General features: G+C 38.2%; 1 protein-coding gene across 2 annotated transcripts in view; it reads left to right on the forward strand.

Annotated features, from left to right (window-relative positions):
* Nfkb1 (nuclear factor kappa B subunit 1) overlaps positions 1–26,001 on the forward strand; it is a 115,019-nt gene that overhangs the window by 52,494 nt on the left and 36,524 nt on the right. For both annotated transcript variants that reach the window (XM_015484602.2, XM_015484603.2), the window contains exons 6-7: positions 13,421–13,569; positions 25,411–25,574. In XM_015484602.2, coding sequence (XP_015340088.1) covers positions 13,421–13,569; positions 25,411–25,574 — 313 coding nt within the window. The remainder of the gene's footprint in view (positions 1–13,420; positions 13,570–25,410; positions 25,575–26,001) is intronic.

The raw sequence follows: 26,001 nt of genomic DNA on the forward strand, positions 1-26,001 counted from the left end.
ATATGCCTCCACCAAGAAAGAAATCAGTCATGTTTAATTCCAAATGAGTTTCATATTTAATTCCAAATGAGTTTTCAGAGTCAGAGAAATCCCTCATTATCTCAAATTAGATTTGGTTGAAAAACATTGTGGTAGCCAGGCATCATGGCGAATGCCTATACATAATTTTAGCAACTCTGGGAGATGAGGCAGGAGGGTGGTGAAACCCTGTTTCAAAATAGATAAAATAAGTAAAAAGGGCTGGGGGTGTGGCCAAGTGGTAAAGCATCCTGGGTCAATCCCCAGTACCAAAAAAGAAGAAAAAAAAAAAAAAGAATGGAAAAAGAAAAAGAAGAAAGAAAAGGAAAAGAAAAATACTGTGTTGAGGGTCAGGGATGTAGCGCAGTGGTTGTAGCTTGCCTAGTACACAGGAGGCCCTCGGTTTCATCCCCAGCATCCCACCACCACCACCACATACAAAGTATTAAGAGACTTAAAAAACATTTTAAAAGAATGGTAGAAATTTATATATTTATATTAGCAATTTCTGTTTTCAAAAAACAAATGTCAGAGTCCTAAAATATTTATTTTGGAGTTATTTCAATCACACCTAACATGTGTTTCAGTCCCTCTAATTATTTTTAAGTTATTCAAAAGGAATTTTTAAAACTTTTTTGATTAAAATTTGTTATTTTGTTGGCTTGTCTGACCCCCGCCTCCCCGCCAACTTGTATAATTGAAGCATTTCTGACATATTTCCAGAACAGACAGTTCTTTATTATCAGCATTTAATGACCCAGGGCAGGGCACTCTTTGGATTTGTTGAAAATAAACACTTTGGGTACTCAGTTTCAGCTTTAATGACAAAAGTTGAAATCTTTGCCTAACATGAAGGTTTTTCTTTGTCTCTAAATTTTGATTTTCCATGCTACCAGAGGCCCCATTACAACAGGTAATTTGAGTGTTGACTGTATGTTTTCTCAGTTTGTAATTGTGGTAAAATGTATTTAAAATGTTCTCAATTTTTCAATTAAGTTTATCTATAAGGTTTTTCCATCTCTGAAATTCTATGGTATTAAACTCTTTCCTTCCTTCCTTCTTCCCTCCTTCCTCTTTCTTTTTCTGCAGTTTGAAATTGTGATCTTTGGGTATTGTCCTTTGTGTGTCTTATATATATGACTAGGAATCATAGAATTTTAGAGCTGGAAAATATGCCATCCTACAAAAAAAAAAAAATTAAGAGGTCCACATGGCTTTGTATGATGGCACATGCCTGTAATCCCAGCTGCTCTGGAGCCTCAGGCAGAAGGATTGCAAGTTTGAGGCCCCCCCCCTCAAAAACTCTGCCTCAATACAAAATTTTTCAAAGGGTTAGGGATGTAGCTCAGTTGTAGAGTACCCATGGGTTCAATTCCCAGTACTGCAAAATAAATAAAGTAAAATAGAGCTTTGGATATGTTTAGTGGTAGAGTGCTTGCCTAGCATGTGCATGATCCTGGCTTTAATCCACAGCAACACACACACACACACACACACACACACAATGCCCAAAGTGGCAAGGTGACTTATGCAAAATCATAGTAATAACTGGTGACTAGGACCCTGGCCACCTACTACAGCACTGAAAATTAACCCAAGTATTCTTATGTAAAAAAATCTGCAGATTCAGCCAGGCCTCTAAGTAAACAAGAATATTTTTGACAAAGTTAAGCATGGCATTCCATCTTCAGGAAATGATTTGCTAACTCTAATGTATTTAGTATAAAGGGGAACATTCTCCCATTATACCATATGGAAATTTTGGACATTCTCAAATTTGAGAATTTTGAGGCAGTTAGTTTAAACCCAACTTATTCAGACTCTTCATCAACATCCAAAATGCTTTCTCCAAACCTGGAATCAGACTTGAAGAAAAGTACAACTTGAGGTAGTGAAAAGTTTCCTGATTTTTCACTTCTAGATATTTTCAAATGACTCAGAAGCATAAACTGACGCTGTAGGGCTGGGACTCTTTGCCAGTGGGAGAGTGACAGCGTGTCTTGGGGACGCTGATGGGAAGCCTGCCTGTGGCTGTCCTGCCACTGTTTGCTGGCAGTGACATGTGAGATGCATGTCCAGATGACATGGACACGGGGCCTGCAGCCCAGGCTGGGCTTCTCCTCCCACCCCCGTCTCAATTCTGCTCCATCTAGCTCCGACTCTGACTCTTTATGATCATTTTCCACCCATCCTGCCACCTTGGCCAAGCCCCAGCACAGTTAGGAAATTGTGCTTCAGGGTTGAATTCTACCTGAGAGTTAAACTTAGGAAAATTAAAGATGTTTTAGCATTCCTGCTGCCAGCCTCTCTGGAAATGAAAGTTGTTTTTCTAAGTGGAAAAGGCTAAGAGAGTACAAGGGCTTCAAAAAATAATCCTCTTGGAAATGGCTGTGCCAAGGTTAGGTGTTCCCAATTTGGATATCAAACCAGTGAGTCAGTAAAACTTCACAAGTTAATTGGCTTCATTTACTCACCTTTGCTGGGACTTTTCAGAAAGTCCTTAGGGATTCCTAGAGTCAGATGATTGAGATGAACCCCCCAGGACAGGAATGCTTCAACAGTCCTTAAAGGAAAATGGCTTGGTGGCCCTGCTGTTGGCATCCTTTCCTAATGCTGCTTGGGGCAGTTGACCACTTTTTGGCTCCCTCCTTCTTCAGTACAACCTGGAGCCAGTGATTAGTTCTGTACACAGATATTGATTCAGCAGCTACTGGTTCTGTGCAGAGGATTGGGGAAATAGAATTAGTATCTCTGTCCTCAGAGATCAATCAGTTGAACTGTAGCGCTAAGATAGGCCCTTAAATAGCTGAAATATAGTGATATCTTGTTTGTTGTACTCAGCCTTGTATAACCAGTAGTTTCTGCATGGGACCTGATGAGTAAAATATTTTTTGAGTGAAAGAATAAATGATCTAATAGCTCCAAGCAAAGATAAATTTCTGTGAATTAGCTAGCTGATTATAGAAGATTTGAGGGAATCAAGCACATGTGGTGGATCTTGAAGAGAAAAGTAGATGTTTGAAAGCAAAGATCTATCTAGAGAAAAATCACACAAGTAGAAAAATCAGTAACAAAGCCTCAAAAATAGAAATCTCTGAGCTCAAATAGGGAATAGTGAGAGTTTCTGTTGAAATGAAGAATACATGAGAGGACAGGTGGTAATAAGGCCGGAAAGATATAACAGGACAGACCATGCAAGAATGTAGACTAACCTTTTTGTGAAAATAGGGCAATAGAAGTTTTAATATATATCATAATCAGCAGTGTGCTTCAGGAATATGAATCTCATAGTTTGAGAAGGGAAAGGCCCAGGGACATCAGTTAGAAGAATTGCAGTGATTCAGCATAAGTTAAACTTAGAGTTCAAGCTAAGATGTGTAAACTATGGCAATGAGAATAAAGAGACAAATGCAGAGATTTGGGAGGTACCACTTGGTTAAAATGTAGCCATTGATTACAGAAGATAAGAAGCAGAGCAATTCAAGATGATAGGAGGGTTTCCATGCAGTTGCTTAGAAGATGGTAGTGCTATTTAACAGAGGTAAAATGGGTTTGAGAAGGAAGATGCTTAGTCCAGCCTTGGGCACAGAGTTGTAAAAGTGGTATAGATAATAAGATGTCCTGAGAGCAGATGAAATGTCAAATATGGTTAAAAGAATAGTGAGAACATGAGACTTAAATTTAGTTGTCATCCACATGGAGTAGACAGTTAAGTCCAGAGTGGGTAAGTGTCAAAGGTGTCATGGTAAATATTAGAAATGGACCACTGAGCAATCTCTGGAGAGACTTTGCCTTGGGAAGGAGAAGAGTGCCTTAGTCAAAGCAGCCAGTAATGTGAGGGGAGGTCTGAGAGAGAATGGTAACACATCCCATGCTTCAGAGACGCCAAGTGGGGTGAAAAAATAAGAAGTGACTAGTAGGTTTGGAAACTTGAAGTCAGTCATGACCTTTAAGCATTTTTTTTTTAAAGAATAGGGGAATTAGTTAATTTACAAAAGGCTGCAGATGAAGTAGATGGTTCCACTTTGGTAATTAGAGACTTTCTTACATACTTGGGAGGGAGAGAGAGAATGCTGTTCCAGCAGATATGAGCAGAATCTTTTCTCATTTCTCATTGGATCTCTCATTGGATCCGGGAAACATCAAATGAAAGAACAGGTCTTCATTTCTTGGTTAGCGGCTAGCTCCATAGGTCTCAATAGATGCTAAGCTTGAAAGTCATCCTCCTTATCAAGAAAGGGTTGTTTTGGGAATAAGAAAGGGGAGTGTGCTTGTCTGGAAATTGAGGTAAAGGATGGACTCCTCAGAGAGGAAGGAGGGAGCTGGTGATTCAAAGTCTGGAATGAGCAGTGGAGTACTTATTCCTGGAAATGAGAACAGACTTATGTTTCTCTGAATCAGGGGGGATATGTGAAATAGCAGGGTGTTTTGAGCCTCAGTAACAGTAAGGAGAAGGGAGGTTAAAGGAACTCACGCGTTGTGGGTTCTACCTTCTCATTAAAATCAGAGGATATCTCCACTGCAGATGTCTGTTAAGGCAGGAAGAGAAAAATAACAATCGCTGTCATTTATTTCATGCCTGCTTTTTATAAAGAACTGTACTAAACACTTTGTCTCCTTAATCCTCATCAAAATTCAGAAATTATGCATTTGTGTTCACATTTCAACAGATGAAAAAAACAGGTAGAAAAGGTCAAGTAACTTGCTCAGGGTCCCCAAGCTGGTAATGGAAGAGCCAGGATTTAGAACCAGGTCCATCTGATTCCAAAGCTTGTGCTCTTTATTGAAAGAGAGTCCATTGGTTTGAGATCTTGGAAGTGTAGCCCTGCACCACATCATGGTTGGATCTTTTGATAAGATCTATGGTAAGATTCCTATCAGCCACATCCTGGGAGGGACACTCTCCTTTGAAGAGTGAGGGACTGTGAAATTGGGATGGACCAGAATTGTGAATCCTGAATACCTGAGGGAACTAAGACAGGCATAGAGGAAATGTGTGAGGCTAGTGCTGAGCCTCACGGGTACAAGGGAGAATGCTGCATGGGCAACAGCAGTCAGGGTGGCAAGAGGGATGTACGAGGGGTGCATGAGATCTAAGAGGAGAGCTGCTCCCTTGATATTCCAAGGGTGATGATGTAAAAGTCACCTTCCCTTCACTGCCCCACAGATGCTGGAACTCCTGTCTCTTCAAGGTTAGATTCCTCTTACCCATAGGTCATGGCAGCTACCAGAGTCCCTAGCTAGACATCCTTCTACCAGCATAGGCCAGTGTTCTGCTCTGGTGCAGGGTGGTCACAGTGTATTTTAAATCACCTGTTGAGAGGCTACTTTAGGTCTAGCCTTCTTTTTAAAGACAAGATAATAAAAGAAAGAATATAGTCTCCTTAATTTTTTTCCTAACACAACTCTATGTTTCAGTAAACTGCCTTCACTAAATAACTTTTTAAAAATATATTTTTTTTAGTTCTAGGTGGACACATGACTTTATTTTATTTGTTTATTGTTATGTAGTGTTGAGGATGGAACCCAGTGCCTCACATGTGCGAGGTGAGCACTCTACCACTGAGCCACGACCCCAACCCCTAAATAACTTTTTAATTACGCCTTAATTATGTAATTATGTGCTCACTGAAGAATTAATTATTGAATGTCCACAATATAACAAACATTATTCCAGGAACTGGGGAATAAGAGGAGAGAGATCAGTGTTTTCTTTCTTGATAGAGCCTGCAATCTAGTGGAGAAGAGAGGCAAAATTAAAACACATGAAATGTGTAGTATATTAAATGGCAATAATGTCCAGAGAAAAATAAAATAGGGAGAGGAATAAGGAATGTGGGGATGGGATGGGTGAGCATAGGTAGGGGTACGATATCCAACAAAGCCCCCTGAGAATTGGCAGTTATGCAAAGCCTGAAGGTAGGTAAGGGATGCACAGATGTCCTGGCTAGAGCGTCCTAGGCAGAGGACACATCACGAGCAGTAGCTTTCAGGTGGGAGCTCACCTGCTAGTTCAAGAACAGCATGAGTCTGATGTGACCACAGGGAAGTGTGTGAGAAACCAAATCAGAGAGGAAATGGGGGGTCAGACAGCCTCAGGCCTCATTGGCTGTTACAAAGACTTTGGCTCTTAGAATGGAGAGGCATTGGAGGGTTTGTTTCATTTTGTTTTGCTTTTTTGCATGGAGATTTTTAATCATGTATACACAGAAGAATAGAATGAGCTCCCTTGTACCAATCACTCAGCTTCAACAACTTTCATTTTTGGAGAGTTTTGAGCAGAGGAATAACAAGCCTTGGCATGACCTGACTTGGACAGGGTTGCTCAGGCAGATCAGTTGTGGGGAGGCAGAACAGGCTCAGGAGACTTGTTAAGAGCAAAAACATAGGAGACAGAGGATACTGGCTTGAAACTAAGTGGCAGTGTTATGTGGGAAGTAGTCAGACTTGGGGTATCTTTTGAGGACCTGACTTGATATTGATATTATATCTGATTCTAAAAAAGAATTCGAGAATCCATTAATTAGAGAAAGAAATGGTACCAGAATTCCACTATGTTAAACTTTTTTATCTGCTCAATAATGCACCCAACTGGCAAAAATTGGTTTATGTAGGAACATTTGTAACACAATTCATCCCAAAATTGCCAACTCTACTTTTTCCATATCCTTTTGCAGTCATGGTTAATTGACTGGACAAAGGTGAGGATTTATTTATAATTTGTTAATGCTGTATTGACACTTATTGAGGTGCAAGACCCCCAGCAGTTCTGTTAACAATAGTATACTTCATGTACTTGATTTTCTTAAAGAAGCATGATTTATAAACAAGTGTATCTGATGTCATAAAACTGAAAATTAAGATAAAACCTAAAAAAGGAAACCCCAGGTTAGCATGAGACACACAAAAAAATTAAACTTTCAGAGCAGAGTTATATGTAGATAGAGATTTTATTCATCTTTTCTGTGTCATGGATGAGTCCCTCTTGGCCTGTGAGGTTGAGATATGGTGGTTTGCTATTTTCCACCCAGCCTAACATCTTGAACCATATGTGCCATTGGTCAATCAAGTAGGGCACTAAGCAAGGTAAAAGAATACAATAAATTACTGCAAATCCCTGGGCACCACTGGAAAACAGTAAATGGATCAAAGAGGATGTTTTCATTTCATCCCATCCCTTACTGAGAACACCTCACTGACATTCACAAGACTTCCAGAAGGATTTCCAGGGTCCTCTGTGTCTTGGCTGTCTAACTTAGGGTTATATCTCTTGTTACTCAATCTGTCTAAACTTGTTTTCTTATCTGCAAAATGGGGGTAATAGTGCCAACCATGCCTACCTCACAATTTTGTCAGGAAGCTTAGGGGGCCTTTGCAAAAAGAGAGAATGGAAAAAACCTATACTTCCATGGCACCTACCACATGCCAGGCACTGTGTAGTTCTCACAACAGCCCTCTGATGTCACGTTATTGGCCCATTTTGTAGACATGGAGCTTGAGGCTCAGGGAAGTTATCTAACTTGTGTAGGGCCACAGAGCTGGGAGGGGGGGGAAGCAAGGAATTGATCCCAGAACTTGATATCCCCTGCTTTAGAGAGAAGGAAGAGACTAACTTTACTGAGCATCTTCCTATGCCAGTAACTATGTTAGACACAGCTTTGCACGCTGTCATTTAGTGAAGTCAATCTATACTTTCTGGTTGTTCAAATAATAAAGAACAAGGAACAATAAGAACTGGCTACTTTTCATCCATAATATTCTTTCTTTCCTTTTTCTTCTTCCTCTCTTTTTTCCTTATAACCTGACTTGCAACCTGACAGAAAAGAATAAATGTGTGGTTTCATGTCTGTCACATGATTTTTTAAAAAATATTTATTTTTTAGGTGTAGATGGACACAACACAATGCCTTTATTTTTACGTGGTGCTGAGGATCGAACCCAGGTCCCGCCCGTGCTAGGCGAGCGCTCTGCCGCTACCGCTGAGCCACAATCCCAGCCCCACATGATTTTTTTAAATGAAGAAGACATGCAAGTGGACAATAGAACTTTTCCCACCTTTCACAACTGTCTGTGAGGCCTTTCTCACAGAACACACCAACAATACCAAACAAACAGGGTTTTCAGGAATAACTGTCATGTACCAACACTGTGGTAGGCAAAGTAAAGCTATAAAACCCTGAAGAGTTTGCACATATACCAAAGTGATCGAGTCCAATGGTAGCACAGTGTAATGGAAAATCTGAATTTTGGAGGTGGACCAGATCCAAGCTCAAGAAGCTGCCCAGTCCCCACATGAAAAGGAACCATAGCAGTTTACTTCATTTTACCGGGTCTCCTTTCCTTCAGCTGTGGAATGGGGTATCACTGCTGACCCCATCCCAACCCTGGGCTGTTGTGGAGATTGACTGAGTTGACATCTTCCTTCCCCTTTCAAAAACACAGCAAGTTAGCCAGTATAGATGTAGATGGCCTGAAAATTAACTAACAAGTAAGATAACGACTCTTTCGTAGCTGATCGCATGTGATTTTCCTGTCCTGTCCCTCTAATCACATTCCTGAAACAGGGACAGTAGCAGGGCCTTAGTGGGCTAAAGTAGTGAGGACAGTGTCGTGAAAGATTCAGATTTAGGTCTTCCCTTAGAGGAGTGGATGTTCTTGGCTGGAAAGAGAAAGGACCCCTGGGTGGTAGAACTACTTGAAGGAACACCATACAGTGGCAGCGAGAAAGTCTGAGGAGTCACGGGGGGACTCACCTTTGAGCTCTTGCACACACTCTTCTCCCTGCCAGGAATACTTTCTCAAGCCCCTGGGCCCCTACCACCCCTCCTCTTGTTAGACTCCTACTCTTCTTTTAGATCTCAGCCCTGATTTACTCTCTCAGAAAGCTCTGAACTTCCCGACCAGGTCAAAACCCTATTACAGATCTTTCTTTGATAAGTTCTTCACATTTATGTGTTTTTGTGTGTGAGATTATTTGATTGGTATCACTCCCACTCTCTACTTCCTGTAAGAACAGGGTTCAGACCTGTTCTGCACTCACGGCGTGTCCCTTCTTTCCCTGATGCACTACCGTGTGAGGAACATTTAGAAGGCGCTTAATATATGCTCACTGAATAGATAGATAAGTTTTGGTTATCAGTGAAGTCATAGCCCTGTTGGAAGAGAGGATCTATAGTTGGGATTGCTAATCCCATTAGGTGCCAAGCACTGTATTTAACAACCCTAAAAACAGCAAGCATATTCATGCTTTTAAAGATGGAAAAACTGAAACCCAGAGATATTAGCCATCTTTTCCTTCTTCACTGTCATCATCGCCATTATTACTTCACAGGAAAATCTAAGCAGAGAAGAGCAATTTCATGTGTCACATCCTACATTCATGCTGCCTGAGCTTTCTGCCAGTGTGATTTGGCCAAATTGACCCAGAGAGGAAACTGGATATTTCAAATTCTAGACTACATCTTTTATGTTGGTGTCATTGTTCTAATTAGTTATACATGACAGAAGAATGCAATCTGACATATCATACATAACTGGAGTACAACTGCTCATTCTTCTGGTTGTACATGAGGTAGAATCACACCAACTGTGTGATCATATGCACCTAGAGTAATAATATCCAATTCATTCTAGACTACTTCTTTTAGCCAACTTTGAAGAACCAACCTGCAAGTGCTTCTCCACAGTATGTCAGAATTATTTTAAATGAAAGTAGTTGATTTGACTACGATCAATAGTACCAAGACCCTTGGTTTCTAGTTCTTTTGGGGGAGAGGTGGGAGAGATTTACTGGGGATTGAATCCAGGGTCACTCTACCTTGAGCCAAATCCCAGCCCTTTTTTTAATTTCATATTTTATTTTGAGACAGGACCGTCAACTTTATCTTACTTCAGCCTCCCGAGTTGCTGGTTTCTACTTCTTATTTGAAAAGCAGATGTAATCTGCGAGTCCCAAAGCTTCTGGAAGAAAGTCTCAAATTTCATCAAGGAAGCCAAGAAAGCCTGAGAGCTCCCAACAATGACAGCTGCTAGTATAAAGACATTGTTATTACTAGAAAATTAACAAAGCCTGGTAACTCAGGATTATAAAGGACTTACCCTAGGAATAGAAGGGGCATGAACTGGTCGTTCATTCCTGCCACCCACTTTTAAACAGGATGTTTTAAAAAGTCATCTCAGGGCAATTTTGTTATCAAACGATCTATAGGGGGAAGAGCACATGACAGTCATAAACAAGCTATCAGTTAGCACTGTATACTGCTATTATTTGCTGAGCACTCTTCTAAAAACTCTGAGTGATTAACATGGGTAGTTCTCACCACAACCCTTTAAGGTACTATGATCCCAGTTTATAGATGAGGAAACTGAGCAAAGTCATGCGGCTTGCCTGGCCTAATGTCCATGTTCTTACAGTGTCCCTGCATATCTGACTGCTCAGTAATTTCACCTTTATCTCCTTGGCTGTATTGGGAAGTTTAATTTATGTTTAAGCCAGTACTGATCAAAAGTCTGTCTTGTACAGACTCTTTCAGGAAAACCTTTCCAACAGATACAGTTGCTCTTTATCGACTTAATTTTCAAAGAAGTCACTGTTCCATGAAGTGAAAGGGAAAACATGAAAACAAATTTTCCATAGATCAAATGAATTTCTGAATCAATTGCAAATACCTCTCAGTCATGGCATTTTATGAAGGATGGTCTCCCTGGAGTGAGTTTGCTAAAGTCTTCATGTACCATATAACTTGCAAATAGTATCATTTTTGTCTGTCCCCACACTTCAGCTTTCTTCTTTCAGTTGGTATTTTGGAAAGTCCACAAAGCCCAGGGGCCTCCCTGTTGTTGCCCTGTGGTCTATGTAAAAACCAAACATTGCTCTGCTGAGTTGGACTCTTTCAAATGGATCAAACAGCACATTAGTCACTGGCAAATCTTTCAGATCCTTTACCTCAGAGACTACCCAGTTCCTCATTCGTGCCACCCTCCTGGCATGAAGTAATCGTAAGAAAAAGATGTGAGTGCTTTGTGAACACACCTCCCACCACTTTCCATCAGGGTTAGTGAGTAACTCCGTCATAGCAGTAACATGGAAGGGTCCAAGTGTTCAGGGCAATTGGGTTAATCCCGGACTTCTCAGGTGGTTTCACCCATTTAAGGTCATTTATCTTTTTTATGCAAGTGAAGTTTTTTATCACGCCTCACTCTGCTGCTCTTGTGATCACTGTCACCTTAGAAGTGAAGTTACTTGGTTTATTTAGTACTCTTTTATTGTTCATTAACGAAAACTGATTTCAGATGTCATTCCAAGGCCCAGAACTACAGTAATCCAGGGAGGACAGTTAGCCTGGAGCAGATCCGGCACTCCATATTCCCTGTCCTGCACTCAAAAGCAAAGTCTTCCTGCCTGTTATAAAATAGGGAAACATGCTCAATTCATAGTGAGCTTTATGCGCAGAAGGGTTTTTAAACATTATGCCTAAGACATTGATTTGTGCTTTGAGGTGGTCAAAATCAAATTTAATCTGAAACCCCCTTTGTAATTAGTCTCTGCAAAGACTGGAAGCCTATCCCCAGCAGGTGGCCTTGGTCCTTGAGAGTAGGAATGTCTTATTCTGTTTTCTGTTACTATAACTGAATGCTATCGACTAGATAATTCATATAAAGTAAAGGTTCATCTGACTCATACTTCTAAAGGCTGGGAAGTTCAGGACTGTGCAGCCATATCTTTCTTTCTGGAGGGACTCTCTTCAGAGTCCCAAGATAACACAGGGCATCATCACATGGTGAGACAAAATGTCCTAACTCAAGCATCTCCTCCTCTTCTTAGAAAGTCCCAGCCCCATTGGATTAGGGCCATAATCTTGTGGCTTATTTGACTTACTCACCTCCCAAAGGCCCCACCTCCAGACTGTAGTTGGATTAAATTTCTACCTTCTTAATACTCACAGCGGGGGTTAAATTTCTACATGAGTGTTGGTGGGGGCATCCAAACCATTGGTAGGTGTTAAGAGGGTTCAGAACTAATCTCTGCCACAGCTCAGCAGTAGAGCTTGGGTAGAGAAGCCCAAAGCACCTAGCGGAGCCACACAGTTACTGGAAGGGAGTCTGTCCTTTGCTCAGGGGACACTATCACTCCCTAGCCATCAGGGGAATAATCCCAGCAATGATCAACTCTTGCAATCAAAGACTGGACTAGGAAAAAATCCATACTGGGAACATCCTACAAAAATCCTGCCTCAGTAGAGTATGAATCCAGTTGACAGTGTTTCTAATAGAAGCAGGCTGGTTATAAAGGACTCTCTCTCCTTCCAGGAAGTTTCATTGGCAAGTGTAGGTTCCACTTCAAGTTTATATCAGAAGGAGTTCCAGAGACACAGTGCATTTCCAAGAATTTGCCTGAATTTATGATTGGGTTCTAACTTAATAGGATTCAGTAGAGTAAAAATGAGGCCATGGGTCTTTTCTGTTGGTATGATTTCAATGTTGGGACTTTCTCAAGGAAGGAGTCTGTGGTCTACTGATAGGCTGGATAAACAACTGGAGGAGAAAGGGTGTCCAAGATCTTTTGCTTTTCCCTTTTTGCTGTCCTCATTTTAAGGATACACAAATAAAAAAGATAAATGACCTTAAATGGAAAAAAAATCTGATTTTATAAACTAAGAACTAAACAACTAAACAGGTGTGAAATCTAAGAATTTGCAGTTAGGGAGTGCACTTTTTTTTTTTTTTTTTAACTAAGGAAACTTAACAGTGACCTGAGTGTGTGTGTGTGTGTGTGTGTGTGTGTGTATAGTGTATGTTAATTCATTGTCAGAACTTATGGCAGAGAGGACTTCTGAATGCTGAGGTGTTCTAACAGATGACTGTCAGCCAGCTCAGTAGACTTGAGTGTTCAAAGCCAACTTTCAGAGCCAGGTCCTTGGCAAGCTCCTGTCTAATCACACTGTAGAGGCGTACAATGCACTATTCTGTTTACCTCCCTTATTCTCATGGTTTCCTTCAGTCACCCATTCCTTTCTCATTGATCATTTACCCAGATTTTGTAACCAGAAATTGTGATGAGGGTTCAGAGAAAAAGCACATTCTCGGTGAGTGGTAAAGGGATGCTTCATGACAACACAGCATCCTCCAGGATGTGCTGATCCAGCCTGAGCAATGCATACCGTCTTCTCAATGGCCTGCTTCTGGAGTGTATCTTCTCAGCACATAAGACAGCCTCCATGAACATTTCAGTTTATTTCCATCCTTTCATTTATTCATCACATTTAAAAATAGAACTGCAGGCATATGAATGGATATGCATAATTTGGTATTTTACTTCTTATACTTAACTAGTTTATCATACATTTTTTCATGTGGTCTTATAGTCAGATATGCTAACTTATTAAATGTTTTTCTTATATAGATCTGCAACTATGTGGGACCTGCAAAGGTTATTGTTCAGTTGGTCACAAATGGGAAAAATATCCACCTGCACGCCCACAGCCTGGTGGGAAAACACTGTGAGGATGGAATCTGCACTGTGAATGCCGGACCCAAGGACATGGTGGTCGGGTAAGTGAGCATCAGGTGCTGCAGAAGGTGGGAGCAGATAGACACGAGGTGCAGGGATGAGGAATAACAAGCCTTTCTCACTAGGCACCTTTCTAAGACCCTCGGCAGGCCTTAAAAGGGAAGGGGGCATTTGCTCTCAGTTGGACTCCAAGGAGGAGGATGGTCACATAGTGGACTACCTGAGACAACCCTTGGATCTGTGATCCTAGACTAGTTATTTGTAGCACCCTCTTCTACTCTCCAAGGTGGCCCAGTTTGGATGATAAATTACATGGTCACTCGACTAGAAGGCATTTGTGTCACTTTCAACAATGTTTTCCTTCTGAAAAAAGATAAGGACAAATTGGAAGAACCCTAACAGTAACAGAAAGCAACACTTTAGAGATAGTTTTTGCATTGTTCTTGATGATTCCTTTAATGAATTTCTAGTGTGAACCTTTGGGGCATGAAGTAGATAAATATGGTTCCAACTCTGTGCTGCTTAGAAAGTGTGCACAGATAAGAAGCCAAGGAATGCAAATTTGTTTGGTCATTCATAGACTTGAAATGTAAATAGAAAGTGACATGATCATTTAAGGATTGGCCAAATAAACAATTTTTAATGAATTAAGTTTTATGTAAATCCAAAAGAATCAAGAAAAATTTTAATAAAACATATTATGCTAAAGAATAAATTTTTTCTCATTTTCCTAAAATAGCACACGACATGGTAATTTAACACATGACATAAACTGATATCTACAGTCAATAATCCCAAAAATGTTTTTTTTTTAATATTTATTTTTAAGTTTTAGGTGGACACAATATCTTTATTTTACATTAATGTGTTACTGAGGATCGAACCCAGTGCCTTGTGTGCATGCTAGGCAAGTGCTGTACCACTGAGCCACAACTCCAGCCGCCCCCCCCTAGAATGGTTATTTTAAGTTCTACTTTTGGATTCGTCAAAAACCAGAGATAAGAAATTTTTAATTAATCTTATTTAATTTTTAAAAATATCTTTCACCATTTTCTAATCCTGGTTTAAATAGTTTATGCTAAAATTCTAGATAATGTGGGCTATTCACTCAAAAGGAAGGAATTGTTTAACTCATCTATAATTAAGCTGATGATAGCATTTCAGGTTTTAAATTCTGGTCAAGTTTCAGATTGGTTGTTACCAGGGAGGTTGAGTTGTTATGTTCCCAGGTATTTCTTTGTTTGACTGTAAAAATATTCAAGTGTGAAAAACCTAGAGAGAGAGCTTTCTTTTAAGTTAACTAAAACCTGATTCTTTTGATGTTAGAAAAAAAAAAGACTCTAGATTGAAGGAAGAAGCTTAAGTTGATTTGAAAAATTCAAGTATGTTTCATATGAACTTGTTTCAACATCCTCTTGAAAAACTGGCCTGTTTCCTGCTGAATGTCACCTTTGGTTGGAGGTCTGTTCTGGAATACCCCCTCCAGTTTCTGACTGGCCTAGGAGAGCTTTGAAATGGCGGGTAATTGTTATCACTTTAGACTCATTCATCACTTAGTGTTTCTACAGATTTACTCCAATGGGTTCCTGTTAGTTTGAAGTGTTGATTCTCTTTGGTCTTGTTTAATCTGTGTGCTTATCTTTCTCTTGGAGGAAATTATAGTTAAAGCTCCCTACTAATAATATCTGTTAACGTAAACTTCCAGTACATTGTCTGGTGTTTCTGGAGCTTTGTTTAGCAATCTTTGATGATTTTAGAAGGAACTAATGGGCATATAATAGTACAAGTAAATCCCCTATCTCCAAATAAGGTGAAAATTTGATACCTTTATTCCTTCAAAGGGTGGAGGGGAAGGGATAAATAGGGCTTAGAAGTTGGAAGCATTCATCATTCATTGACTCATTTATTCATTCATCAAACATTTTGAACATCTTAAACTCCTGAGTTTGAACTCTCTGATGTTGATTTGGTGGTAGCTCTGTGAGATTTTCTAACCCTAGACAATTTCATTGAGGAATTTAATCAAGGAGAGGCCCCTGAGTGCTACATAGACTCAGCAGCCTTTCTTGTTCAATAGCCTGTGGAAGATTGGTACTCCTTTCTCACTTGATTGGTTAGCGGAGAGATTTTTGCCAAAGCACACTGTTTCCTTTATAATTCATTTGTCTTTCTCTCTGTCACTCTCTGTCTCTGTCTCTCGTTTTTAGTTTTCAATATCAGAACTGATTGCTCTTTTGTAGAAAAAAAACCATGCAAGCATTCTGAAAACCAAAATTCTATTTTCAGTTCTATTACTCTAAACAAGTAAGACTAGGGGTAAGTTGCGTGACATTTTTGGAGACCTTAATCCCTTCCCTTATAAAATGAGTATGTATTACAGAATCTATCTCCAGGCTCTTTATATCTCCAAACTTCTAGACTGAGCTAACACTAGCTAATATTATGAAATAACATGAGCAAACTTGCCCACATATGTTTTTGTGGCACGACATTGATTATTATTATAACGTTCTGACTTGCAGGCCAGAATATCAAATGGAAAAATCAGGAAGATAGCCAGAGTTATTCCTTAGACTTGTCAATACTAGAAATAGAACCAAGATAATCTGTTTTCAATAGTACAGATTAGACTAAGAGATGGGTTCACAAGCAGAATACTGATCTAACACATCAAAAAAAGATACATAGGGCTGGGGTTGTGCCTCAATGGTAGAGTGCTTGTCTAGCATGCATGAGGCACTGGATTCAATTCCTGGCACCACATTTAAAAAAGTAAAATAAAATAAAGATATTGTGCCCATCTACATCTAAAACAAATTGTTTTTAAAAAGATACATTAAAAAATGACATTTAAAAGAAATAATCTTAAGAGATTCCTAAAATCAAATGAATTACCTTTCTTTGGAGTGTTTGTCTTTACCTTTCTCTCAGCATAAAATTTTCAATAATCTTGGTTTCTATAGCTTTCAAAACTATTTTATCTTTATTAAATTATTTGTTTTAAATAACTTTTTTTTTTCTTTTAAAATGTTCCTTATTTTTTCCCACATTTTTTTTACTGGTGCATTTTAGTTGTACACACTGATGGGATTTATTGTTATATATTTGTACATGCACATAATACATAATGTAACAATCTAATTTGACCAGTATCACTTCCCAGCACTTGAAGTCTTAATTATAGGTTTTATTGCTTTACTGTGAGAGATTTCTCTTTTTGCTTTTTTATTTCTTTGTATTAGTTATTTTTCATTTTTTTTCCTTTTTTTCTTATTCATTTATTTAGTTAGCTTTTACTATCTTTCTTGGAAAAAAAAAGCCTATATCAACAATTTTTCCCATTTTTAAAAATTTGTTCTTTTTCAATATAATGACAGTAGAGTGTATTTTGACATATTACACATACCTGGAGTATAACTTATTCTAATTAGGATCCCATTCTTGTGTGCGTATATGATATGCAGTTTCACTGCATACATACAGTGATGTATTCATGAATGAACATAGGAAGGTTATGTCAGATTTATTATTCTTTCCTATTCCTGTTCCCCCTCCCTTCCCTTCATTCCCCTTTGTCTAATCCAATGAACTTCTCTTCTTCCCCTCCTCCCCACCTTGTTATATGTTAGCATCTGCATATCAAATAGAACATTCAACCTCTAGGGTTTGGTGGGGGGGAGTGATTGGCTGAGTTTGCTTAGCATGATATTCTCTAGCTCCGTCCATTTACCTGCAAATGACATAATTTTATTATTCTTTAAGGCTGAGTAATATTCTATTTTGTGTGTGTGTGTGTGTATTATATTTTCTTTATCCATTCCTCTGTTGAAGGGCACTAGTTTGGTTTCATAGCTTAGCTGTTGTGAATTGAGCTGTTTTAAACATTGAGGTGGCCATGTTACTCTAGTTTGCTGATTTTAAGTCCTCTGGGATAGACCAAGTGGAATAACTGCATCAAATGGTTCTATTCCAAGTTTTCTAAATAATCTCCATACTGCTTTCTAGAGTGATCTCAACAGTGTGCAGTTCCACCAGCAATATATGAATGTACCTTTCCCCCACATTTATTGTTACTTGTACTCTTGATAATTGCCATTCTGACTGGAATGAGATAGAATCTGAGGAAATTTTAATTTGCATTTCTATAATTGCTAGAGATGTCGAACATTTTTTCATGTATTTAGGTTTTTTTATTTTTCAAAGTTTATTAAAAACAAATGGTCATATTCTATTCTTATTCAACAAACTGTAAATTTTACAAAACAAGATCAAACTAATATAAGACATTTCAATAGAAGAAAGTCCAGCTGTTAATGTCATTAATACCAATCATCTAAAGAAAAGTAAATATATCAAATAAATATTTGGAATTGGTGAAACATTTCTATTCTTGGCACTATTTAAACTGAGCCCACAATTTGGGGCTGTGTTTTCCGTTCAAATATTTCATCACTGAAAAACAAATATCTAATAATTAATCATAGTTTTATTTTTTAAATAATAGAGCCTTTTAATTCATTCTTTAATTTTTGATACATATTTGAATTGTTTCACATTTGCACATAATGCTGTTGTAAACATTCTTTCACACAATGACAATAGGTTCCATATTATTTGTATTTCTTCTGTGAATTGCCTGTTCAGTTCCTGATTTATTGATTGGGCTATTTATTTATTTATGGTGTTAAGTTTTTTGAGTTCTTTATATATTCTGGAGATTAATGCTGTATCTGAAGAGCAGGTGGCAAAGATTTTCTTTCATTCTATAGGCTCTCTCTTCAAATTCTTGATTGTTTCCTTTGCTGTGAAAAAGCTTTTTAGTTTGATACGGTCCTGTTTATTAAATATCAACAATTTCTTCAACATTTTAGTTCCTTGAAATTTTCATTCAATGGAAAATATCTATAATTACTTATCTTTGCTGTAGGTGGCTTTCCCCACCAATAATCACCACACATTGTTTGCTTCCTGGTAGTCTGGGTTTAGAGAGATATGGAATATTCTTTCACAATTAACACATATAGTATATAGCAACAGGTAAGCCCTAGAAGTGGATATATAAATATAAAAATGCAAAGGAGAAACATTAGGCCTGCCTACTAAGCTAGTGTAAACCATGTTAAATCACTGTTTTATAGATCCAAAATCAATTGATGATTGGTAATTTATTGAATTGAACCTTAACATGCATTAAAGGAGCTGACTGAAGAAAATTGACTAAGTATGGACCAAAGGTGGGAAGTATCAAACTTCCATATTAGACTGTATTTTGAGTCAGAGGCTGCTTTTAAATTCTGTGAAGTCAGTGACAGAGTCCTGAGAAAATGAAAGGCCACAGAAAGGAGCCCCTTTTGAATCCCAGCCCAATGACAGGGATTCAGATATAGCCTGAGGGCAGCAACCGTCCCAGATGATTACATGATGGAAGCATCTGGCAGACTGCAGCAAGTTTGAACTTGGCTACTAGTTAAAGACACCCTGGGTCACTCTGATGCCAGGCCCCTTCCCAGAGACCCTGATCTCATTGGAAAGAGTACTGTTGAGCCAGGCGCTTACACCTCAGGGTACATCTGAAGCAACTAGACGGTTTGGTAAAACACTGGTTGATAAGACTCAACCCCAGAGTTTCTGATTCAGTAGGTTTGAGGTAGGGCCTAAAATTTGTATCATAGTAAGTCTAAGTTAATGCTGCTGCTGCTGCTGGTGGTCTAGAGGCCACGTGTTTAAAACCACTGTGCCAAAAATATGTCATTTTGAGTAAGAAACAGGGTTGTAGTCTCAGTCTCATTATTAGCAATGATAACTTTTCTTTAAAAATGTTGTCAAGTATAATCTAAGTTGAAGCATAATCTAAATATTATAGTAGTCTCCCTTTAAAATATCCATTTCTATGAATTTTGACAAATATTCATATAACCACCACAATCAAAATACAGAATAGTTCCATAACCCCCCAAGTCCCCTGTATACTCTCTTTTATTCAATTATTTTTCCCAACTCACCCTGACAACTTCTGGTGTGTTTTCTAACCCTATAGTTTTGCCATTTCCAGAATGACATGTAAATGGAACCACAGCATATGTGGCTTTTTTTTTTTTTTTTTTTGAGTGTGGCTCTTTTCACTTAGCGTCATGCAGTAAGATTACTCCATGCTGTTCTGTGCATGAGTGGTTGATATGTTTTAGATATTAAGTAGTAGTATTTCATGATGTCAATGTACTACATTTATCCATTCACCTATTGAGGGATGTTTGGTTTCTTTCCAGTTTTTGATGATAAACACTTTTATGTAAACATAGTTTTCATTTCTCTTGGGTAGATATGGAGAAGTGGAATAGCTGGGACATATGCTAAGTGTTTGTATATCTTGTTTAAAACTGCCTAATGGCTTTCCAAAGCAATTGTACCATTTTGTATTTCTATGTATTCATATGTGTAATCCTTTTTTTTTTCCTTTATCCTATTAGTATTAACAGTCTGCTCTTGTTTTCTTTTACATTTTATTATGAAATTTTCAAATATAAATAAAAGTAGAAAGAATGCTACAATGAGCCTACATTGTACCCATCACCAGAGTCAACAATTATTACATGGCCAGTCTTGATTTAAAAATACTCCCACCTGAATGTCTTTTGGCAATTGATATCTGGTTCAATTCCATTATGGTAAAAAATATAGTATATAATTTGTATATTATTTAATACAATATATATAGTATAGTATGTAATAGGTATAATTTGTATGCTTATAAATTTATAAAGACTTGTTTTATGGCTCAGAATATGGTCTTTTAAGATTTTTTTCCATGTGTACTTAAAAATAATGTTTATCTTTGTCTTGCTGAGTAGATGTTCTATAAATGTCAATTAGGTCAAGTTGTTTGATAGTATTGTTCGAATCTTTTATGTTGTTACTGGTTTTCTGTCCACTGGTTCTATCAATTATTGAGACAGAGGTGTTAAGATTTCTCACTGTAGGAGCTGGGGCTGGGGCTCAGCGGTAGAGTGCTCACTTAGCATATACGAGGCGCTGGGTTCGATCCTCAGCACCACATAAAAAATAAATAAATGAAATAAAGGTATCATGTCCAACTAAAAAAAATTTTTTTTAATTTCTCACTATATTTATAGATATGTCTATTCTTCCTTTCCGTTCTATAAAATTTTGCTTCTGGTAATGTGAAGCTCTTTTATTAGGAGCATAAACATTTAGGATTCTTATGTCTTCTTGATGATTGATCTCTTTTTCATTATGAAGTGGTCCTCTTTTATCCTTGATAAAGTTTTTTGCTTAAAAAAAAGTTTTTTGCTTAAAAATCTACTGATACTAAGCTACTTCAACTTTCTTTTGTTAATGTTAGCATGGAACATTTTCTTCCCAACCTCTTAGTTATAACCCATTTATGTATTTATACTCAAAATAAATATATACTATGTATAGTTCAGTCTTGCTTTTTATTCAGACAGTGACTTTTAATAGGATTGTTTAAGCCACTTATACTTAATGTGATTATTGATAAAGCTGTGCTTAAGTCCACTATCTTGATGTTTTTTTTCTTCTGTCACATCTGTATTGTTTCTACTTTCCTTCTTTTGAAGTAATTGATTATTTGTTATGATTTCATTTTATCTTTTTTTGTTTGTTTTGTTTATACATCTTTGTGTTTTTAGCAATTATTTGGGGATTCATACTACACATCTTGTACTTATCAGAGTCTAACTTTAAGTAACATTATTTCCTGTTCTGTATAGTGTGTGAACCTTACAACAGTGTACTTTCATTTCCCTTCTCCACATTTCATGCTATTGTGTCATACATGTGCCATAGATCTTACACTTTTTTTTGCCTTAGACAGTTATCTTTGAAAGAAAAAAAAATTTAATTAGGGAAAAACTTATATTAAAACACACATATTTACCATTTGCCTCACTCATCGTTTGTTTTATAAGTCAAGATTTCTATCTGGTATCATTTTCTTCTGCCTAAAGCGCTTCCTTTAGCTTTTCTTGTACTGCTGATCTGATGCTGATGCATTCTTCCAGTTGTCATATATCTAACATGTCTTTATTTCATCTTTGTTATTCAGAGAGATTTGTGAACAATAGAGAATTTCAGACTAACAGTGTTATTCTTTTATGTACTTAACATTTGTTGCCTCACTGTCTTGTGGCTTGCCTGTCTCCAACAAGTAATCTCCTGTCAGTCTTATATCATTGTTCCTGTGAACATAGTGTGTAATTTTTTTCTTCAGCCATTTTTCAGATTTTTTTTTTCATCATTAGTTTTAAGCAATTTGATTATGATGAACTTTAGTATAGTTTTTTTTTTTTTTCGTAGTCCTTGGGGTTCATTGGATTCTTAGATCTCGGGCTTATATGTTTATTACATTTTGAACTTTTCAGCCATTGTTTTTTCAAAGATTTTATTTCTCCCTGCTCCTCTTTTTCTCTAATTCTGTAGCCCTAATTACACATTTGAAATTGTCCCAGAGCTCACTAATGACTCATTTCCTTCCCTTCCCTTTTCTTTCCTTTCTTTTTTTCCTTCAACAGGTAGAGAACCTAGGGCCTCATCCTGAGCATGTTCGTGCTCTACCACTAAGTTCCACCCCTTCTTCTTATTATTTTAAGTTCTTTTTCTCTGTGTTTCATTTGAATAGTTTTATTCGTATGTTTTCAAGTTCACTAATCTTTTTTTCTACAGTGTCTAGTAGGTTCTTAATCCCATCCAATGTACTTTTTTTCTTAGAAATTGTAGTTTCCATCTGTGGGTTTGTATGAGCTCTTTTTGGTATCTCCAGTGTTTCTCCTTTGACACACCAATGCTTGCTTTCTTTTTGATCATGTGGAATCTATCTATAATAGCTATTTCAATGTACTTGTCTACAAATTTTGTCATCCGAAACATTTCTGGATCTGTTTCTATTTGTTGATTTTTATCCTCGTTATGAATTATATCTTCCTACTTCTTTCTGTGCCTCATAATATTTTATTAGGTGCCTTACAGTTTGAATTTTGCATTTTTGGATGCTGGATTTGTGTGTGTGTGTGGTGTGTGTGTGTGTGTGTGTGTGGATATGCCTTTAAATAATTTTGAGAATTAGAATGAAGTTGAATTTGGGAAACTTGTGACTCTTTCTAGACTTACTTTTAAGCTTTATTAGGGAGACCAGAGAAGCCATTAGTCTAGGTTAACACCATCACTCTGGCACTACCTTCTGAATATTCAATCTGATGCTCCATGCATTATGAGATTTCTTGAATGCTTATAGCTCTCCTTATGCTATAAGAATTGTTGCACCTGCTCCTTTATGGTGGCTCCTTTCCCAGCCTTGAGTAGTTTCCCCCCATACATGCTATGATTAGGACTCAGCTGAAGATGTCAGTGGATCTCTGAGTCTCACTGCATGCCTTCTCTCTCTCTGCTGCTCTGCCTGGGAATCCCAGCCTCCTTGGCCTCCTCAGATGTCTAACTGTGCCTCCTCAAATCAAGTGTATTGGAGGCTAGGATTAGGTTCCCCATTCCTATGCCATAGCCTGGGACTCTTTCCAAGTCTTAAGCTAGAGAATTGTAAGACTCACATTACTTATTTTCTTTTCTGAAGTATGGCTGTTCTGTGCTGCCTGTTTTCTGACAACCATTTTTTTCACATGTGAGTTTCCATTCAATCTGTTACTCCATCATTAACCTAAAGTGGAAGACTGACTTTCACATTGTTTTATAACCAGATTAAACCATTCATGATTCACCTAATAAACAAGAATGATGTCTTTCTCATAGAAGGTAAATAAATATACATCAAAATAAACATCAAAAAGTATTTTATAGATGATGCAGTGTAAAGTGCTGCATAGGTGTTTGACATTCCATTCCTAGGAGATGGATACTGCTAGGAGATCCACCATGTTTTCCAATCATTATGGATGTTCTCTATAGGAATAGGATTTAAAGGGACAAGTAATACAGGTGCTGCTGAGGGTCGATGCCTCTGTGCATATTGGTCTTCATAGTGCATAGTTTTCTGTGCAGCGTTCGTGTATTCAATAAACATGTACTAAAGTCCCACGTGTCAGGCAGAGTCCCAGCCATTAGAGATCTCTACCCTCAAGGAGCATATCTGGTATATTTTATTCTCTGTATGTGTCCCTGCTGTCCACCTCTGTCAAGACACATGATGCATCCCATGTCTGGGCTTCCATGTGAAAGCTCATTTCATTCTGTCTTCACCTCTTCTCTTTCTTTTCCCTCATTTATATGACCTTCCCACATTAGTTTGTTCTTTCATTCAGTCCAGTTGTCATAACATCTCATTCTTTCCTCTACTAATTTATATTATATTATACTATATTACATAAGTTTGTGTGGATACGTATATATTTTGTTTCTGAGAGAGAGAAAAAAAAAGTCCTTACAAAAGCTCACAAGTGTTTAAGAGGTCTGGGCCCCATTTACCTCTTTGAACTCTTTCCTGTGGGGAACCCTTTGTTCATTTTGTTCTGGCCTCTTTGACCTCTGGACGCTTGTGTTTTGAAAACACCAGTCTGGTCCTGTCCCAGGATGTGTGCACTTGCTGTTCCTCCTGCATCCTGGTACTCTGCATCCCGGTATCCACATCTTCCTTCACTTCCTCAGATTTTGCTCAGTTTTCACCCTTTTGCTGAGTTCTTCCTGATCTCTCCTTATTTTAAAGAGTCATGCCTTTTCCTACTGTTTCTTCTACTCTCCATTCCTATCTTATTTTTCTTAAACATTTGTTGAACAAATGAGTCTCCTTGATAAAGTGCTTTTTTGTCATTTATTGGTGTGTCATATTACATTTATTAAATACACTTCTTTGTTTCATGCACTTTAAAAATTTGACGGGTGGAGCGTTTTATTTTTTTTAAATCCTTTCAATTACTTTATTTAGCTTGTGAACATATTTTGTTCTATAAATATGTAGCCTTCATGAGATAAAGCTTCTCTGTCCCTGATTATGTGGGCACTTTCAGTACATGAGTGCTGTGGAATTAGATGACATTCTGGTGGTGATAAGTAATTCCAACCTTATGGATCACCAGGGAGGAAATGGGATTCCAAGTAGACTTTAAATCCCCACCCAGAATGACCCATAAGAAAAAAGATGACCCAAAAGAAAAAAAGATTTCTTCCAAATGTAATGATTTTCTTGTTCTTCAAGATGAGATGATGACAGGAGGACTAAACTAAAGGACAAAATGGGCCAGGTGTGGTGGCACACACCTGTAATCCCAGCAACTTGGGAGGCTGAGCAGGAGGATTGCAGGTTCAAAGCCAACCTCAGCAACTTAGCAAGGCCCTGAGCAACTCAGCGAGACCCTGTCTCTAAATAAAATACAAAGATGTGTTGGAGATATTAGTATATATTTGGAATTTAAATTTTATTTCATATGATCCCATAGAAAATGCCCTAAAAGGAATCCAGGTACAACTTCCTTATTGAGATCTATATACAAGTACACCCCACTCCCTGAATCGCAGTTTGGAATTCTACTAAGCTCTGAAAAAAAAATTCATTTAAGTTTACTGCAGACTCATTTAGTAGCAAAATCTACTCTGACTTGACATGCAGCTATTTATAATCTTTATTTTTCCATTTGGTGCGTCTAGTTATGGATTTCTCTGCAGACATATTAGCATGTTTGATGACATTGTGCCCCTTAGACCTGACGAGAGCATTATGTCATATGCAGTATATTCCATATAGTGCCCTTCTAATATTTTTTTTTAAGTATCTAGCTCAAGAGATTTGGATAAAACATTGTGTATTTCTTTAATCTACCTTACAAAAGTGAAGCCAGACACTCCGTTTATTAAGTAACCTTGTACTGTTTTTGCTGTTGCTGTTACTGTTGTCCCTCCAGCTTTGCAAACCTGGGTATACTTCATGTGACAAAGAAAAAAGTATTTGAAACACTGGAAGCACGAATGACAGACGCGTGTGTAAGGGGCTACAATCCGGGACTTCTAGTGCATCCTGACCTTGCGTATTTGCAAGCAGAGGGTGGAGGAGACCGGCAGCTCACAGGTGAGCATCACTCTGTCCCAGCCTTGCTCCTCTGAGGAGCTCAGGCTTTTGTTTTCTCAGGCATGGAACTAGATGTTCCTCTGTTTGTTTTAGGCTTTTCCTTTTCCCAGTCTGTACCCCACACAGCTCCTGCCATTTCCCTGCTCAGAACCTTTGATGGCGTCCTGTAGCCTCTAGAATAAAATGCACACCTCCATGGCCTGGCGTCCAAAGCCCTCCCGTTCTGTCGCCTGCCATCCTCCTGGCTCATCTCCAGCCCCACCCTGCTCTCACCTCTTGCTCTCACTGCTCTTGGAACACCTGATGCATACTCATACCTACCTACATGTCTTCTCTTCTGGCAGCACCCGTCCTTTCCTTTCAGCCTGTCAAAACCAAAGCATGATTGGTCCAAAGAACACCTCCTGTTATACCCCCCCCCCCCCCC

Source organism: Marmota marmota, unplaced genomic scaffold, assembly GCF_001458135.2.
Source record: "Marmota marmota marmota unplaced genomic scaffold, marMar, whole genome shotgun sequence".
Classification (NCBI taxonomy): domain Eukaryota; kingdom Metazoa; phylum Chordata; class Mammalia; order Rodentia; family Sciuridae; genus Marmota; species Marmota marmota.